Source organism: Schistocerca piceifrons, chromosome 2 (genome assembly GCF_021461385.2).
Source record: "Schistocerca piceifrons isolate TAMUIC-IGC-003096 chromosome 2, iqSchPice1.1, whole genome shotgun sequence".
Classification (NCBI taxonomy): domain Eukaryota; kingdom Metazoa; phylum Arthropoda; class Insecta; order Orthoptera; family Acrididae; genus Schistocerca; species Schistocerca piceifrons.
The window spans coordinates 311,826,745-311,847,242 of NC_060139.1; the positions used below are offsets into that span (position 1 = coordinate 311,826,745).

The 20,498-nt window shown below is 38.7% G+C and overlaps 1 protein-coding gene across 1 annotated transcript in view; it reads left to right on the top strand.

Annotated features, from left to right (window-relative positions):
* Positions 1 to 20,498, top strand: part of LOC124776644 (sialin) — a 316,704-nt gene that overhangs the window by 214,132 nt on the left and 82,074 nt on the right. Inside the window, exon 5 of the mRNA XM_047251732.1 lies at positions 10,959 to 11,046. Coding sequence (XP_047107688.1) covers positions 10,959 to 11,046 — 88 coding nt within the window. The remainder of the gene's footprint in view (positions 1 to 10,958; positions 11,047 to 20,498) is intronic.

Genomic DNA, 20,498 nt, shown 5'->3' on the forward strand with positions numbered 1-20,498 from the left:
ACAGTCCGTGCATTATGAACAAGTGCTCAATCATGTTGAAAGATGGAATCACCATCCCCCTATTGCTATTCAACAGTGGGAAGCAAGAAGGTGTTTAAAACATCAATGTAGGCCTGTGCTATTATAGTGCCATGCAAAACAACAAGGGATGTGAGCCTCCTCTATGAAAAACACGATCACGCCATAACACCACCACCTCTGAATTTTACTGTTGGCACTACACACACTGGCAGATGACGTTCACCGGGCATTCGCCATACCCACACCCTACCATCAGATCACCACATTGTGTACCATGATTTGTCACTCCACACAACATTTTTTCACTGTTCAGTCATCCAATATTTATGCTCCTTACACCAAGCCAGGTGTCATTTGGCATTTACTGATGTGATGTGTGGCTTATGAGCAGCTGCTCGACCATGAAATCCAAGTTTTCTCACCTCCCGCCTAACTGTCATAGTACTTGCAGTGGATCAGGATGCAGTTTGGAATTCATTTGTGATGTTCTGGATAGATAACTGCCTATTACACATTACGACCCTCTTCAACTGTCAGTGGTCTCTGTCACTCAACAGATGAGGTTAGCTTGTATGCTTTTGTGCTGTACGCATCCCTTCACGTTTCCACTTCACTATCTCATTGGAAACAGTGGACGTAGGGGATGTTTAGGAGTGTGGAAATCTCATGTACAGACATATGACACAAGTGAGACCCAATCACCTGACCATGTTCGAAGTCCGTGAGTTCCGCAGAGCACCTCGTCTTGCTCTCTCATAATGTCTAATGACTACTGAGGTCGCTGATATGGAGTATCTGGCAGTAGGTGGCAGCAAAATGCACCTAATATGAAAAATGTATGTTTTGGGGGGTATCCAGATACTTTTGATCACATAGTGTATATTTCTTATCTTGGAGATGGACTGGAACACTACTCTCAGTTCATGTGTCTTCAGCATATGTCTGTCTTACTAGTAATTGCTCCACATTATGAAAGAAATGCAGCTGGCTTAGCCTCTTCTGCCAATTCACAAGGCATCATTTGTTAGTGGAACCTAAAAGCTTATGCAGTTTCTCCCGTGCGGTAACCATTTTTCCTAAAAATGCACATCAAATGCTGAAATTCAGACTCCAGATTATCGTCATCAGAAATAATATTTGCTCTGTATACTGATGTGTTCAGGATCACTTTCTTATGTACAGGAAGGTGAAAACTCTTGGTATTTCAGTACTGTTCAGTGTGCCTCCTCCCATCTGCTAAATTAAAAAATCCAAGAATAGAAGCTTGCTGTTCCTCTCCATCTTGTCAGTGAATTTAATGTTGGGGCTGACACTATCCATCTAGTCAATGAATTACTGCAGTATATTTTCACCATGAAGGCATATTATGAAGATGTTGTCAACATACTGTAGAAAGCAAGTGGACACAACCTCACAGGATTCAGAAATTACTCCTCAAACTACTCCATGATATAGCCTCATGGTGAAAATACACTGCCACCAGAAAGGATAAAAAATATGAAATTTTACTTGTAGTGCTTAAAGAGTACAGTAGGTAGAAGACATTATTAAATTTGTGATGTGGGCTACACAGGGTGTGAAACTCATAACACACTGAGCTGCTGCTTCTGGCAGCAATAACATCTCTAGCAAAGCTGTGTATCAAGCTGAAATGATCTTGGAAACAGAAATGGGTACCATACATCATTCCACACTGCTTCAACTCATTGCCAGGGTTCATTAGTTGTAGTGTCTGGCAAATAGGAGCATGCCAGTTCCTTGCCAATCCATGACCATATTTTTTCTCTGGGTAAGAAATCTGTTGAATGTGCTGGCCAGAGCAACAGTCTAATATCCTCTGTGTAGAGGTAGGCCAGACAGCATGTGCAACATGTGACCCTGTTGAAAGGTAATGTCATGAGACCTTGAAGATGGGGAATACACACTGCCCTTAAGACTTATGAAATATATCACCTACTGTCCCAATTATGTGAACTGGAGAAGACTGTGTTTTGTACCCGGTGATACCCCATACCATCACATCTGTGCTGGGCCTATATGATGATGACAGATGCAGTCTGGCAATGTTCATTGTCCTCAGAGGCTCCACGCATGTATCGTGATGCTGTATAGGGAACTGGGATTGGTCAGAAAAGACAGTATGGTGCCACTCCTGCATTGGCACACCTCTCTGTTGCTGCAGAAAATGTATTTATGTATCCTCAGTATTCAATACGCAGTATGTCCAGGAAAGGAGTCCCTGATTTCAGAATTAAATATCTCAAAAACTACGCTCTATAGATGAGTACAACACAGGAATATTTATGAATTTTATGCAGGAGTTCCGCAATACTTTGTTAAACTTCTGTCAGTTGGTGTTGTACACTGTGCAGCTCATGCAATATCAGCATGCATAATTAAGCTCATACTCTGTAAACAGTCTTTGCAGCCAATAGCCTGCTGACAAGGACTGCACTGCCCCCAGAGCAACCTCTGCAAGAAGTGAATATAAGCACCTGTCCTGCCAGCCTCAGCTGGACGTTAGTGAAAAGTATTCGCAGAGTAGTAGCATGGCCTAGCAGAGAGTGCTATGAGAACAGTTAGTAGTGATCCACAAACTGTGTGACAGACTTGTCTGAACATTGCATATATCACAGGACTCTGATTTGTATTGCCTGTCGCCCATCGCTTGCAACACTAGTTCTAAATTCAAAGTTAAGTATTGTCAATCTGCTTTATTGAAATAAAACTACTAATGTTATTTGTTTTTAATTGTTATTGTTGTGTCTAGACAAGACAGTCTAGACACAATGAGAGGAAGCCGAGAGGCATGCGCTTAAACTCACGCAGGCTGGCGTGAGGTCTGAAACAGGATACGTAATGAATGCTATAAAGAAAAGTACGTAGCTTCTGGAATACTTAACTTTAATCCACATTTGTAGAACATCGCTCTTGATGATACATTAATAGAATCTCAATATCAATTGAATACGGTGCCTTGCTAGGTCGTAGCAAATGTAGCTGAAGGCTATGCTAACTATCGTCTCGGCAAATGAGAGCGTAGTTGTCAGTGAACCATTGCTATGAACGTCGGCTGTACAACTGGGGCGAGTCCAGTACGTCTCTCTAGACCTGCCGTGTGGTGGCGCTCGGTCTGCTATCACTGACAGTGGCGACACGCGGGTCCGGCGTATACTAATGGACCGCGGCCGATTTAAAGGCTACCACCTAGCAAGTGTGGTGTCTGGCGGTGACACCACAGTTATACAGCATTCCAAGAATGCAGCATCCCTGAGGCACCCTATATGAGATAAATGGGCAAGGCCCCACATTAAGCTTCTTTCATGTTTCAGTTATGAACTGATTGTTCTGAGCTGTGGTGCACTGTTTATAGGCACTACATGTTGCATATACAGTGCCATCTGTTAGCAACTTTCCAAATTAATCCAAACCTTCTGTATAAAATTCTTACTGCTTTCACAATAAACGTACTGTTTGTTGCACTAGTCTATCAATCTTAGTTTTCAAGATATCAAATCAGGGACTCATTTGCCGGACACCTTGTACCTCTAGAGAAATTGATTGTCCTCACTATTATTCAAGATTTGCACCTCACAGGCAGTGTCATCATTTTTTTATCACCCTGAATCTAATGAAAGTGCTGCAGAAAAATGAATTTATTCTGTTGCCTCAGTGAGGCCTGAAATTATGAAATGGAGATGTAAGTTGGTGGGCGGTGAATTTTAACAAGCCAGCATGTGATGTGATTTCCCAATGCTACATCTCATGTCTGTACTAGGACTGCTGCCATATTATGGATGAACAACACATGTGATTATTCTCACATCAAACATCCTAATGACAATGCAACAATCTCTATAAAACAATCTTTGGTACTAATTTTATGGTGAACTTTCTGCCTGCTGTTGACAGGCACAGTGAGATCATGGAAGGTATTGACAAATTCAGTTGATTATAAGATCTCTGTTCAATCAGTCAGCATTCCCACAAATGGTGACATTGGATTTTTTGCTACTTTATTGTCTCATCAAATGTTGATGCTTTTATGTTTTGTACCTTATAATTAGAAAATATCAGGATCAACAGAGTTTTTGGCAGTGACTCACAAGACAGTGGACGTTCATTTTTAAAACAGAAAAGGAGGCCACTAAGATTTCTGGGAACAAAGAAAGCAGTACTAGAGGACATGTGACTTGTCAAATTAGGAAATCATGCGCTAATTTTCAAACAAACATATAGACTTTGCTGTTTGTGTTCAATGAAAGTGAGAGAGAATAAGCTTCGTGTATGCTGTTGCCACAGAATACCTTTTGGCTTTTAATTGTATTGTCATAAAGTTCATGGAAAATGTTTTTTTTTCCATTGTGATTTGAAAAAAAAGGAAATAAATATTTGAAAATGAAAAAATTGTTTTCTGATCCCATTTTTATGAAGATACAAAATTTTAAATGTTTTTTTATGGATGGAAAAATTGGCAATCCTTCCTAATTTGTTTTGATTTTATGGTTTGTGCACAAGATATTCTGTTGTTCTCGTGGTCACACAACAAAACTTCCATAGCAAGTTCTGAACATCAAAATGGAACAGTATCGGTACGGTCTTGCAGAGCTTGTGGGATTTCATCTTGTTAATGGGAAAGTTCAAGGCAGTGCTCTTGTACACTGAAAAGCTTTACAGGGAATGATTTCCCAACAGACATCTCCTAACGAGACAAGTGTTCCCATCTATAGATCGGCAGTCACAATGGACTGATTTGTTAACATCATGGAAAGAAGGACCTAGAAACATTAGGTTCACACTTGCACCTAGTTTCAGTAACAAAATTGTGAAACAGTATACAAAGAATCCTGTCACAAATACCATGCTATTGCACATGTATGGGAGCATCCAAGAGTAGTGTGTGGTAGATGCTTCATGAGTGTGGTAGGTGCTCCATGAGTAACAATTTCACATATTTCATACAAGATTTGAGAAAAGCAGAATTGAACCTATGAGTCTAGTGTTGCCAGTGGTTATCTCAGCACCTTGTTACTCAACCAGATTTCCTCCACTTCTTGCATTTATAGACATTGCCTCACTCATTCACGATAGTGTTTTCAACGGCAGGAATAATTGTGTGTGATCATCAGAGCTTATGCTATAGCTTGTGGTGCATCACCAAGTGCAGTTTTCTGTAAATGTTGGGATTGGCTTTATAAATAACCATCTCATTTTGTATGCAGCTCCTGCCTTGCTACTTGAACAGCTACTTGCACTATCACTTCCTGCAAAATCTTTTACCTCAGTTGAAAGATGTGCCCATAGTTCTTTGTGCAAATACATCTTGCAATATGATGGAGCACCACCTCCTATCAGTGCATGAGCATCTCAGTGCTACATTTACTTAGTGTTGAATTGGAAGAGGAAGCCTTATATCCTGGCCACAGGATCACCTGACACTGATTCTTGTGACTAGTCCATCTGGAGAACTCAAAAGAAATTTGTTTATAAGACTTCACAGGATACAGATGTGGCTTAGTTGACAGGATTGTAGCTATTTGTCATATGCTCATGTTAGGTGTGAAGGTAGGTGGTTCCCACCTGCGTGAACAGATTTTGTGAGCTGTACAATTTTTGTTATGAACAATACAAGTAATTTACACTTCATTATGTACTACAGCAATGTGCAAGTAATTGTAAAATATGTGTGCAAATAAGAGATGAAAATAGTATCATGGAAACAAATTCAAAAGTTATCAGTCTAATTAATACTGATAATGTAAGCATAAATGATTTGAAAAAATGATCAGCAATACTGGCTGATGGAGGATCAGGAAATGTAGGATATGTACATCATAGAAATTTGATTAGTATCATTATGCATTACTTCATGACAGCAATGTCAAGAAACATTCCCAAGATTGTGTATATTATGAAATTTGCTTTCCAGATCCCAATTTTCTCGTCTAACAATGTTTACCCACACATCCTCTATATACTTTTAATTGTTACTCACTTTCACTGAATCATATTTTTATTGGAACCTACATGATATACGTGTTATGGTCGCATACATGCCAAATAAATCTCCAGTGAGAATAAACACAGTTACCACAAACCATGATCACTTGGAATCTAGCTTGCACTGTTTGTTCATAAGGTCCAGAAGGCAGTACAATGCAGATCTTCGGCTGATGATGTATTTTCCAAAGCCCTCAGTACAGGTCTGCATTGTCACGTAGTAAATAAAATAGGAGCATGTGGAATATCCAAAAAAATACGTTATTGGAGTCAAGGCTGACAGTAAACAGAACTCAGTTTGTCATACTTAATGAGGTGACATTGTCAGAAGTGAAGGTATTGTCTGGTATGACGTAATGCAGTAAGAATGAAGTGTAGAGACACTTGCAGATGATCACCAACTGGTGCAAAGAGTGAGATGTAACCTTAAACATAAATAAAAATAATTTAATGCACATAAACAGACATAACACATCAATACTGTTTGATTAAATCATAGCCAGTCAGTCACTTGTATCAGATACAACCTGTAAATATACAGAAGTTTCTGGTCCAGAACAATCTATAGTGGTGTGATCACATGTCTAGATTTGGGGAAGGCTGGTGCCAGACTATCCTTAGAGAGCGTAACTAAAAGGTGAAGGAGATATGCTGGCTTGTGGGCAAATTCTTTCCATTTCCAAATCAGTTTCTTTTAATAAGAAAAAAAAACTCTACCATCTGGTGAGCAATATGTATGAGACAGGTGAAATACCCTCAGACTTCAAGAAGAATATAATAATTCCAATCCCAAAGAAAGCAGGTGGTGTCAGGTGTGAAAATATCCAAACTATCAGTTTAATAAGTGATGGATGCAAAATACTAACACGAATTCTTTACAGACAATTGGAAAAACTGGTAGAAGCTGACCTCAGGAAAGATCAGTTTGGATTCCGTAGAAATGTTGGAACATGTGAGGCAGTACTGATCCTACGAATTATCTTAGAAGATTGATTAAGGAAAGGCAAACCTACATTTCTAACATTTGTAGATTTAGAGAAAGCTTTTGACAATGTTGACTGCAATATTCTCTTTCAAATTCTGAGAGTGGCAGGGTTAAAATACAGGGAGCGAAAGTCTATTTACAATTTGTATAGAAACCAGATGTCAGTTACAAGAGTCAAGAGGCGTGAAAGGGAAGCAGTGGTTGGGAAGGGAGTGAGACAGGGTTGTAGCCTCTCCACGATGTTATTCAATCTGTATATTGAGCAAGCAGTGAAGGAAACAAAAGAAAATTTTGGAGTGGGAATAAAAATCCATGGAGAAGGAATAAATACTTTGAGGTTTGCCGATGACATTGTAATTCTGTCAGAGACAGCAAAGGACCTGGAAGAGCAACTGAACCAAATGGACAGTGTGTTGAAAGGAGGATATAAAATGAACACCAACAAAAGCAAAATGAGGATAATGGAATGTAGTCAAATTAAATCAGGTGATGCTGAGGGAATTAGATTAGGAAATGAGACACTTAATGTAGAGCCCAATAATTTGTTAACATCGAGTCTAGATTTAAGTGTCAGGAAGTCATTTCTGAAAGTATGTGTATGGAGTGTAGCCATGTATGGTAGTGAAACATGGAAGATAAATAGTTAAGGCAAGAAAAGAATAGAAGCTATTGAAATGTGGTGCTACAGAAGAATGCTGAAGATTAGATGGGCAGATCAGGAGGTACTTAACAGAATATGGGAGAAGAGGAATTTGTGGCACAATTTGACTAGAAGAAGGGATCGATTGGTAGGACATGTTCTGAGGCATCAAGGGATCACCAATTTAGTATTAGAGTGTAGTGTGGAGGGTAAAAATCATAGAGGGAGATCATGAGATGAATACACTAAGCAGATTCAGCAGCATGTAGGTTGCAGTAGTTATTTGGAGAGAAAGAAGCTTGCACAGCATAGAATAGCATGGAGAGCTGCATCAAAACAGTCTCTGGACTGAAGACCACAACAACAACAACAACAACAACAACAACAAGAGAATCAATCATCCTTGGAGTATTGTTGCCGTGGTATTCCGTCCAAAGACTGGTTCGATGCTGCTCTCCATGATAGTCTAACCTTGGCAAGCCTCTTCGTCTCCAAGTAACTATTGCAACCTACATCAATTTGGACCTGTTTCCTGTGTTCATCCTTTGTCTCCCCCTACAATTCTTATTCTCCATGCCTCCCGCCAATACATTACCCAGAGTTACTTGATGCCTCAGAATGTGTCCTATTGACCAATCCCTTCCTGTAGTTAAGTTGTGCCACAAATTTCTTTTCTCCCCAGTACACTTCAGCATCTCATTAGCCAAGCAATCTATCCATCTGATCTAAAGCATTCTTCTATAGCACCACATTTGAAAAGCCTCTATCTCTTCTTGAACTGCTTATCATTCAGATTTCACCTCCATTCATTCCAGACAAATTCCATCAGAAAAGACTTCCTAACACTTAAATTTATATTCTAACTTAACAGATTCCTCTTTTTCAGAAATGCTTTTCTTGCTACTGCCAGTTTGCATTTTATATCTTCCTTACTTTGGCCACCATGTGTTAATTGTTGCCCAAATAACAATACTCGTCTTGCGGCATAGCGAGTTCAGATTGTGGCGTAAGATGATTGATCACTTATCTTCGGCATACTGTTCCGACAAAAGTTCCACCTACCTCAGTACGGCGTCAAATCACCAGCCCATTTTCCTGCATACATAGATACTGTTCAGACGATGTTAAAAGCAGTGTCGAAGAAAAACACCATCAATACTTACATTTACAAAGTCAGCGTAATCTCTGGTAGTAAGCTGTCCTGTAATATCCTATAAAAAATTTCGGGTGGAGGGTGATTGCTTCATTTCTTTAGAAAAATGGCAAAACTCTGCAATGAGTTCTTTTATTTCTTTAGGTTCAAAATTAAACACTTGTCATCAGCCCAAATTTAATTAATGAATAATATCACTGTCCTCAGCTCACAGTTCATCCAACCCAGTGCACACACAAGGCAGCCAGAAATGTACTAAGTCCGACCCGAATTATTATGTGATTTACAGTCATATACAGTATATGGGTTTAACATTCAGTCCCTTTCAGTGGATTTCTAATCAAGAAATTGCTCGCCAAATATTCCATAAACGAATGTGAAACATGCCACGTGGAATTTTTACTAAGGCCAAAAGTTTACACACGGTTCTCTTTCCAACAAAACAATCCAAAAGCTTCCAAACTTCACAAAACTGTCTGTAAATGCAACCGCTATTACGGCCACACAATTTGGACATGAGAAGCCAATTATTTCTTCATTTTACACATAATAAAGACAGAAGCATTCAACATGACCTGCACATCCGATAGCTGACTAGCGACTGACCCACTGCCATTCCTTCCATGGCCTATAACTGTTTGCAGTGTGCTGGAAATGCTTAACTCTGGTTGGTTGTTCAAAATGACCAGTCAGTCAAAACAATCCTTCGAGTTCTTTTTTGAGCTAAAACTGTCTTACACCAGTCAACATTCGCAGATGCATTTACGTCACTTCATCATGCAAATATTAATAAAATGTTTAACAAAACCAAACGAAAAGCAAACTAATCTTGAAATAACTTTAGAAAACTATTACCCTGCAAATGGCTACTCTGTCTGCCTTCTTACAAAAGCAAATACTCTTGGACATACGTCATCAGCACGGTGGGGAAATTGCTTGCTTTCTTGCTTGCTTAACACTTCCCGATAACATAGTTACGTAATGCTGTACATCATATAATATTGAATCTTTACATGTGTCTCACATACGCATTCTCACTCACTCTCATTTACTTACACAACAGCATATTAACTGAATAATAATCTTTTCTGAATTTTATATTACAAAAAATGAAAAGTATTTAACTTTTTTTTAATTATGAAAATCTATATAAATTTTTCTGCCATTTTGTGAAGTTGAGTAATGATTCCAAATGATACTAAAAGACAAACTGTTATCAATCCTAACTAACTTTATGCCTCCAAGTGTCAGTTTGGGGTGTTTTGGTAATATTTTCTAAATCTGAAAGTATGCCAGGTAGAAAGGTGAGATTTTTACACAATCTTCTTTTTAATAACAAAGGGCAGTATAGTGACTTTGAACAAGGTTTAATAATATTTAATACTATTTATTTAGATTCTTAGGGGCTCGAATATTCTGTCGCTCGAATTGACACAGGTACCGCTTCCCACGGCTAAGCTAGCGACAGGTGCGAATGAGTCATGCAAAGATACAAGTGGCTGTTTCTATCACCACCAACAGCTCCAAAGCTATGAGCCATACTGCAAAGTAGTGCAATAAATGCTATTGCGTATTGACTCTCGACGCTACAGTCTACTACTTTTAGTGTCTCATTTCCTAATCTAATTCCCTCAGCATGGTCTGATTTATTTCGACTGCATGCAATTACCTCAGTTTTTGATGTACATCTTGTAATCTCTTCTCAAGACACTATCTATTCTGTTCAAGTGCTCCTTAGAGTCCTTAAGTGTCCGAATTTCAGTGTCATCAGCAAACTGCAAAGTTTTTATTTGTTCTCCTTGAACTTTATTTCCTTTTCAAGTTTCTCATTGGTTTCCTTTACAGCTTGCTCGATGCATAGATTGAATAACATCAGTGATAGGCTACAAACCACTGTTGCTCACACAAAAAAGTATATGATGGCATAGTGTTCTAGTTTATCATATTAAATGAAATGAACACAACACAACTACTTAAAAAGGTAATACAGGCAACTCTGTTTCACAGAAGAACACAAGTTGAGCTGACCAGCAATTTGATGTGCAGTTGTATTTATTTCAAAGGTAATTCCTTTTGCATTTCTGGGTAAATAGTCTTCCGCAGCCAGCTCTCTGAAAAAATTCCACTTTGTCTTGTAAGGTAATGTTTTTGTGTTACAGGGTTTGACTTTCCCAGCGATGCATGTTATGATCTCTCACTGGGCTCCACCTCATGACCGTGCTGTCCTTACTGCCATCATATATGCAGGTATGTAACATACTACCAGATGTTATCACAAATTAATAAGAAAAGTGAGAACACTATTTTGTGCACCACAAGCATCTCCAGATTAACTGACTACATAATTTACAGTTTTGTGCACTAAAGATATTTCAAAAGGAACTGACTTCTTAATTTGCAGTTTTCATACCATTTGCACGGAGTAAATAAATCATAGTGTAATTCCATTCTTATGTTTTTCACATTTATTATGGCAATTTCTTTTCTCCTCCACATATACAGGAGTTGGACATAATATATGGAAACACAGTGAGAAATGAATAATTGAACATAAATGCAGATGCTAGCCAAGCCTATAGGTTGCACTGTTGTATTTGACCTGAATGGCACCTGTGCAGTGTCCTTAATACACTGTGTGTGCTAGTTGTGGTCAGAACAACAATTTTCTGTGTAGTTGTGAGTGCATCATGTCAGAACTAATTGAACTCAAACATGGGCACGTTGTTAGTGCTCATATGGTAGGTGCTTCTTTAACCAAAGTAGCCCAAGTGTTTGGTGTTTCAAGAGGTACTGCATCGAAGATTTATAACATGTACAGGGAAAGTAGAAAAACATCATCTACTAAGTCACAAGGAATGTGACAAAAAATAAGGGGACAACAGCTGTAAAAGTCACTGCTGAGCTGAATGAACAGTACCACCTCTACTACTGAATTAGCAATACACTGATAATGTTACTCGTGTGAAAGCATTTGAAGATGATCATGACTGTATGTAATGGACAAGGTATGGAACTAATTTTGCGACTCTTGGAATATTTCTATTAAAAGGAAGCAGTAGCAAAATAAGTGGGGATTGAACCAAGAGTCTAATAGTAAAAAAAAGTAAGTTGCACTAAAGTAAAAGGCAACAGCTGCCAGCCTAATTAAGCAAATTTGAACTGAGTCCTAGCACTGTTCATAAAGAAAGTAACTATTTGTATTTGCTTTGCCTGATACTGAAATACAGTTTTTGCTTATAGGACAGGTGGCAGTAGTACACTTTAGCAAGCAGTGTACCAGAGGTTTGGTATGAACAACACAGAAAGAGTATTAAACTGTCTTGGCAGCAGCTGGCACTCAGTAACACTTATTATCTGTATAACAGTTAATTATCATTACAGGTAAATGATTACATAGGGCAGCATATCTGATGTTACCTCAGTTCCAATGTGATTGTGCACCTGCAGTCTCACCTGGAGATGGTGGCCAGTTGAACCATCGAAATATTGTGTTGTCAGGACAATAAAATCCGGCTGTGTGCCCATGAAGAACATCAACACTTTAGATCTTTCTTTGGCACTTATAATTTAGTTAAACTTTAACTATTTTTCTACGAAAAACATGCGAGAGTACTTCAGAAACAAGAGTCAAAGAAAGCTGCTACTCCACAAGTGTTATTAAATGCTGTTACAGAAATCAAATTCTTTTCAGTTCAATAAAATAGGATACTTAGAAATATCGCAGCACTTGGTCCCTGTCTAGGTAAATGACTTAAGGATAAAATATGGGTGCTCAATGCAAAGTTTAAAGAACACAACTTGTTATTGGATAAGAAACCACATAACTGGTCTATGAAAATTCACAGTACTTAACTGACTGAGATGAAGGGTGGCTGTGGCGATTTCCTGTGGCTACTCAAAAAGGCAGCAAAAGTATCCATGACTGTTTCTATATAGCAAGCTCTGAAAATTTTCCTATTAGTGTTTGATTTTCATAGTATAGAGCTAACCAATATAGGCCATGAATAATGAGCCAAATTTCTTTCACATCTGAGGCTATATTAAGTAATCTTGCTGCTCTTCTTGCCTCGTTCAGCACACAAGATGCGAACACTTTGCATGCTAGCCACCAATTAACTTGTGCCACAAAGGAACCTTGCAGTTTGATCACCAAACCCACCTTCTCTCTCCCCACCATTGTGGGTCTCATTTAGGAGGGATGTCCCTCCAGCCGTTATTACAAATGTACTTTCCTTATGCATGAACCATTCTACAAGAATAGTTTTAACATTCCCATACTTTTACAGAAATTTACTTCTGAAGTTACATACATACATTAATTATAGTAACATAAATTATTAACTAGATGTTAACTAGGTGTTGTATCAAAGCACATGGTTAAACAGAAGTCACATTTAATAACAATATAAGGAAAAGATAGTTTGCTACTTACCCTAAAGATAACATGTTGAGTTGCAGACAGGCACAACAGAAAGGCACATACACATTGGCTTTTGGCCAAAGCTTTCTTCAGAAAAGGAAACACACATCTACATAAACACGAGCAAGCACACCTCACACACACGAGCACCATCTCTGGTGGCTCGGCCCGGAATGCAGCCGTCATGTAGAATGGAAGCAGCAACCTGGCAGAGGGGTAGCAGGTTACAGATGGTGGAAGAGAAGAGCACTGTCTGGCAGAGTGTGCAGGTGCTAGACAGCCAATAGGTGCAGTGTCAGGAGGAAGTGCGGCTGGGAAGAGGGGAGAAGGGAGTGGGGAATGGGGAGCAAACAAGGAGGGGAGCAGAGAAGGGGAAAGATGGGCAGGCACATTGGCAGAGGAGGTCAGGAGACAACAATAAAGAGGAGGTGATAGGACAGAGGAGGTGCAAACTGTTGGGTGGAGGGTGTGGGGACAGTAGGTTATCATAGGTTGAGGCTGGGAATATTTCAGGAGCAGAGAATGTGTTGTAAGATTAGTTCCCATCTGCACAGTTCAGAAAAGGTGGTTGTTGAGGGGAGGATCCAGATGGCTTGGTTAGTGAAGCAACCATTGAAATCAAGCATGTTATGTTCAGCTGTATGTGGTTACATAGGGCTGTGAACTTTGCTCTTGGCTACAGTTTGGCAATGGTCATTCATCCTAAAGTGGTGTTTCATCTCCCAGGAAGCCTCAACAACATCCTAGACTATCCCTATGAACAGTAAGTCTCCCCTGAACCACAGTTCTGGGTGACTTTCCCAAAATCTACCCCTTTTCGTAGAAATCTTCAGTCCTTTTTCTTCACTCATCTTCCTTCCCCTTCAACCCATCTGCCTTAAGAAAGAGCCACTGGCTCCAAAAGCTTGCCAATTACAACAGTCTTTTATGTGTGTGTTCTGCTGCTACTTGGTGAGTAGATTTTTGATCTATCCCATTAAATAACATTGATGTTGGCATTATAAGTTGCATAACCTGGCAGTTGCAGTGCAAGCTGGATTCCAACACCAGTCATCAGTGATGCAAATTCCCATAACAGGAAAATGTGGTGCCAAAGCGATAAAACCTTGACTACAGAGCAATGGAAGAAAGTCATTTGGTCAGATATGTATTGTTTCATATTGTTTCCAACTTCTGGCCGAGTTTGTGTCCCAAGAGTGAAATATGTCGGGGGTTCAGCGGTGCTTTGGACAGCTATAATGTAATATTTCATGAGCCCAATAGTTACTCCGCAAGGTCACATTACTGCCAGTGATGATGTGACTGTTTTGGCTGATCAGGTCCATTCGATGATATGATGTTTGTTCCTCAGTGGGGATTCTGTGTTCCAAAACCACAAGATTTCTGTTTGTACACATCTTACATCATCCAGGATTGGTTTTGTGAACAAAAGGATGAATTGTCACATTTCTGTGAGCATCACAGTCACCATTTATAAATATTATTAAACCTTTGTGGTCTACTTTGGAAGGAAGGTTGCATAATCGCTATCTGCCGCTATGATCATTACTTGAACCTGGCAGCTATGATCATTACTTGAACCTGGCACTGTTTTTCAGATAAAATGGTGTAAGATTCCCTTGAAAACCGTACAATACCTTTATTTATCCATATGACTGGAATATTTTTGTTTATCCTTATGACTGGAAGCTTTTTTATATGCCAATGGTTTTCCTACAGCGTAGTAGGCCTGGTAATGTGTTATATTTGTGGTGTTTCCATATTTTTGTCCACACTCTGTGTGTAATACGAAATTACGTTTTGTTCCCATATTTCTGTTTAAAACTGCACAGTTGAGTCATAACAGGCTGTATTTACTTGTTAGGCATACTTCCTTATCGCTGCCTGTATTTTGTGTACAATGAGAGTTCTGTTGCAAACTTATGTAACGCAACAAAATTTTATTCTAACTATTTAAAAATCTGTTTTGTATTTGTCACCTTAATGGCACCAAGAAGATAAAGATTAACATAAATTAACAAGTTAGAGTATTACAATACCTTTATTTATCCATATGACTGGAATATTTATGTTTATCCTTATGACTGGAAGCTTTTTTATATGCCAATGGTTTTCCTACAGTGTAGTAGGCCTGGTAATGTGTTGTATTTGTGGTGTTTCCATATTTTTGTCCACTCTCTGTGTGTAATACGAAATTACGTTTTGTTCCCATATTTCTGTTTAAAACTGCACAGTTGAGTCATAACAGGCTGTATTTACTTGTTAGGCATACTTCCTTATTGCTGCCTGTATTTTGTGTACAATGAGAGTTCTGTTGTAAACTTATGTAACGCAACAAAATTTTATTCTAACTATTTAAAATCTGTTTTGTATTTTCAGCTCTTTTGTTGTGTTATTAGCCTAAGAAAAACATTCATAAATTTGTCACCTTAATGCCACCAAGAAGATAAACATTAACATAAATTCACAAGTTAGAGTATTTTTACTGTGCTTTGTGTGGAAACAATTGGACTGCTAGTACACATGGAAGTTATATCAAATTAGTGTAATATTTCAACAATGTAGGAAAAGACAGATTGCTATTTAACTGTAAAGAAGACATGTTAAATTGCAGACACGTGCAATTAAAAGACACTTACATATTTCTGCTGATCAGTATTTATCCCTAAATTATAACGATGCATAGTGTTTTGAATTGCAGTGCTTATGAAAAATTCTTTTAGTCTGTACCCATCACTGATTGCTATAGCCAAGATATGTATTATTAACATAAAGAAAGAGGGTGAAAGCAATATTAAACTATTTTTGTCATTTAATTTGTGATGATAGGGAGCTTGTTATTTCCAAATATTATGTAGTAATATGTTATTGTTCCTTCAGGACTAACACAAATGACTGGACCTGTTTCATATCATAACTGTGAAAAGTGCCATGTGCACCCATTAATGTGCAGGGTGTGGCAGAACTGACTAAGCAGTTTTAAGGAGCAATAAAAAGTAAATCTGGATGTATAGAGAAAAAATGTTTTTATTTTATAAATTAGTACAATATACCATTTTACATACACTTAGTTTTAAAAATAATGTCCTCAAGATGGCGACCATTAGCATCAGCACATTGTTGTAGACGATCCCTGAAGTTTCGAGCAGCTGTTGCACGCATATTGCGGGGTATGGCATTCCTTCATCAGTAATCCGCTCTTTTAACTATGGTGGGATGTGAGGGCGCCTTTTGGAAACCGTTCCTTCAAATATCCTCAAAGAAAGTAATCACAAATGCTCAAATCTGGTGATGGCACAGGCCACTCATCATCATCCCTCAAAGAGACGAGGTGTCCCGGAAACATTTCTCTCAAAACATCAAGTGAAATTCGAGCTGTGTGAGCAGTGGCTCCATCCTGTTGGAACCACAAGTCCCCCAGTCCATGTTCTTCAACAATCTTGTCCATTCTGGGTTGCAGAAAATTTTGCAACATTGAAACATAATGTATGGAACTCACTTTCACGGTCACTCCTTCCTCCTCGAAAAAGTAAGGGCCTACCATGCCAAATTGTGATATGACACACCTCACTGTCACTTTAGGAGAATGTTGGAGTCTTTCATGAATAATTTGAATAATTTGCAGGTTATTTTCAGCCCAGTACCGAAAGTTTTCCTTATTCATGCAACACCTAAGTTGAAAATGTGCCTCATCACTACCAAAGAAAGCTGCATTCGGAGGAATCTGAGCAAGCATTTCCTTACACAGATTTTGATGGTTGGCATAGCCTGCTGGGCATAATTCTTGAACAATCATTATTTTGAAAGGATGGAACTTCAAATCTCATTGCAGAATCCTTCTCAAACTGCGGTCTGAAATCCCCAATGCAACAGCATGTTGTCAAGCAGAACATTGTGGCAATTGTTGAACTGCTATTCTCACCCGCTGCACATTTTCTGGTGTTCTGATAGATCTGCGTTGGCATTGTGTATCTATTCTTAGTGTGCTACCAGCTTCCTCCAACTTCTGAACCCAAGACCGAATTGTGTTTGCATTAGGAATGACATTGTTGCGTGAAATCTTGAACTGTCACCGAAAAGCTCATTGTGTAGTGATCACAGGTCTGTTGTTTTCATAATAAGTGCGAACAGCAAAACCAGACTATGTTGGCTTCTGAAATGGGGTCAACGACTGAACAAAGGCAGACCACGTGCAACTGCCTATCCCCACCACGGCACCGGCGGTAATCGATAGAAACTGCTTAGTCGGTTCTGCTGCACCTTCACATGTCTTGTGGCTATCTGGATGATGTTTATGTGAAAATACTGAGATGTAGATTGTGGACTAACGTCAACATTTCTGATAGACAATCATAAGAACTCAGAACATGACAGTAAGTATAAGGCATAGTATGAAGACTCTCATGGTCAGTGTCCATTTGAATAAAATCCTTTTGGGTATTTGATCACCTAATTTTGAACCATAAAAATAACTATAAAACCAATATTTTGATTAATTTTACAATGATTCTCTTCAGGATGATCAAACTGCTGGGTTCTGGATGTGATCTCTCATACATACCATCCTTTTTCGATTGTCGTGTGACACTGGACATCACAATCCTGGAATTTAATTGGGCAATTCAAAGTGAAGACATCTGAGGAGGGATGGTTGTACAAAAGTCTGTTTCCTGTGCTGCCCTGGTAGATGATGGGCACACAATGGCAGCTTGTACCCAGAGCTAGCAAGACATTGATGCCATGTAGTATTCTCTTGTGGTCACTTATTTCTGCTGTTGAATCTTGGTCTTGAGGAGTTGCTGTCTGCTGAACACACATGTCCCTCTGGAGTGGGGTCACTGGCAGTTGGACCGTTGGCAATATGTAACCAAGGTCCATGTTCAATTGCCTCCATTTTTTTACTGTTGCATCTGTGTCTGGTGAGGAAGAGCTTCTGAAAACTGATAGACTGTTACAGTTCAAAAGATAGTGTTCAGCTGTTGCAGATTTCCTGTGTCCTAAAGATCATTCTCCATTATGTGAGTGTTAATCTGTTCCCCGATTTGACCAACATAGACATTGCTGCATTCAGATCGAAGTTGGTGAACGCCTGCAGTGTGGAGAGCATCTACGGAATGCTTCATGGACTTTAGTAGATCCCCTCTCATTACATGAGGGGCATCAGTAATCTTGTTGGCAAGACAATAAAATGGAGATGAATTAAATGACTATTTTGGAGTGGCTACAAGATCTGAGGTCTTCCTATCTGTCTCAACTATCCACTTTATAATAGTGAACTAACATTACTATTACTGTACTTTTCCATGTTGTGTGATTAAAATATTAGACTTTACATGCCTGACAAGCTACTGTTCATTTTAACTCATAGTATTAACATTTACAGGGTCTCATTTAATCAGGCTAAGTCATACATAATTTACTCTACAGCTGAACTATCTAATAAAGTTTAGAAAGGAGCTAATTCCTATTCATAATTATTTGAGTTTCCATCTCTTCAGAAACAAATGCAGTGTCGCTCTTATAATGCTCTTATTTTACCATCCAAAAGGTGCCTGGACTGAGTTTGTACCTAATGCATAAACCTTTTTTCTTCCCCTTATATCATAACCTTTATTGAGAACAATGGACATACAGTATTAATGTAATTAGGAATGGTATTCATTTGTATCAGTTTTACAAAGAGGTTGTGTCCAGCATCAACATATTATACAACTTCTAATTTCACTATGTTATTCTACTCATAATAAACAATGAAGTCCATTATTATTATTATAAAAGAAAATAGTGACATTAATTAATTTTAATTAAAACTGACACAAGCACAGGTAGGAGTAAATAATGCTAGTATCAAAATCATTGATTTTCCCTTAGCAATCTCAAACACCAAGCATAAAATAACAAAGTAAATTTGGATACAAGTTGGAAAAGTGTGTTCTAGTCAGCACCATTCTATTTAATAGAAAAGTTAATATTTAAAAATTTTTAACTTATATAGTGAAAAATAACTACACACTTTTGTGTAATTAACCTAAATATCTTGTTATGTGAACTCGACACGAAATGATCAGAACGCAACCATACTGAAATATTCCTTCCATCTACTCTCCGGCTTCTGTGATATAATGAGAAGGCACACTCGCAACCTTAGCCAGAATCCACATATTCTTATAGAAGTGTAGCATGCAAGATCAATGACGCGACAAGCTGTTTCCATGGATATAATTGGAAATGTTTTTGGTGGACCTGGATTAATTGCCTACTGTGGCACACTATCCAGTCATATTAAATAAGGGTTGCGAGCCTTGTTTTGGCCTGCAAGACAGGTGTAAATTCGACAAGTCAAACATTATGTAATTATTTTCAGATAAGATTCCTATATGTGACCGCTGGATTGGAAATGTTCACTGCTAACAGTTCAATAAATCACCTCATACTGGCTATTGTCAACTGCCATTGATAATTACTGAGTTCAGTGTCAACAGGGAAAGGTTACTCATGAACATCCCTCTCAGATTTTCAGGGATATGGATGAAGTTTACTAGCATCAGATAACTCTAGCCAAGTCTGTCACTTCTTTCTCTAACCACCAATTCCAGCTAGCAAATATCTTGATGTTTGCTCAGAATCCTTATTTTACTATAAAAGTGCACACGTAAAACTTCTCACCACTCACAGTTGCTCCTCACCATTTGCAAAGAGCAAAAGGAAAATGCCTAAGCAGAAATCACAGTCCACACACAGGAACGCCCTTCGGAGTTCTCTCAGTCTTACATATTGAACTCAGTCACTTGGTTGATCGAGAAAGATCACCTACTGCCAGTTTCCGATATACACGATAAAGACACAATCTCTGTCTCAGAAGGCACACCATTTCTACACTTCATGAGGCCCGAGGGCCAACTTTTCTTATTTTGTGATCACCCTATCATTTTACAAAATTTTTAAAACATTGGCCTTTCTGCCAGTCAGAAACCAACAGCGAAAAGTATGCATTGTTATTGGCCACTCCCCTGTTACTGCTTACTGCACACCTGAAAAGTGCTTCCCTCAACAGAACATTAAGAACCCTTTCTGCAAAGTTCATCTTTGGAAATTTCTCTCCCTGTAAAGCCAACTGTTTAGAAGGATTAGGGAAAATCCAGCTGATTCTCTTCAAGCTGAACAAAACCCTCTTCGTCCCATTCACTGGAAATTGGCCAAGCCAACTTTCAACTACAGTGCTGAAAATGGACTAGAAATGATTTGTTTCAGTATACAGAAGCAGATTAATTAAATAGCC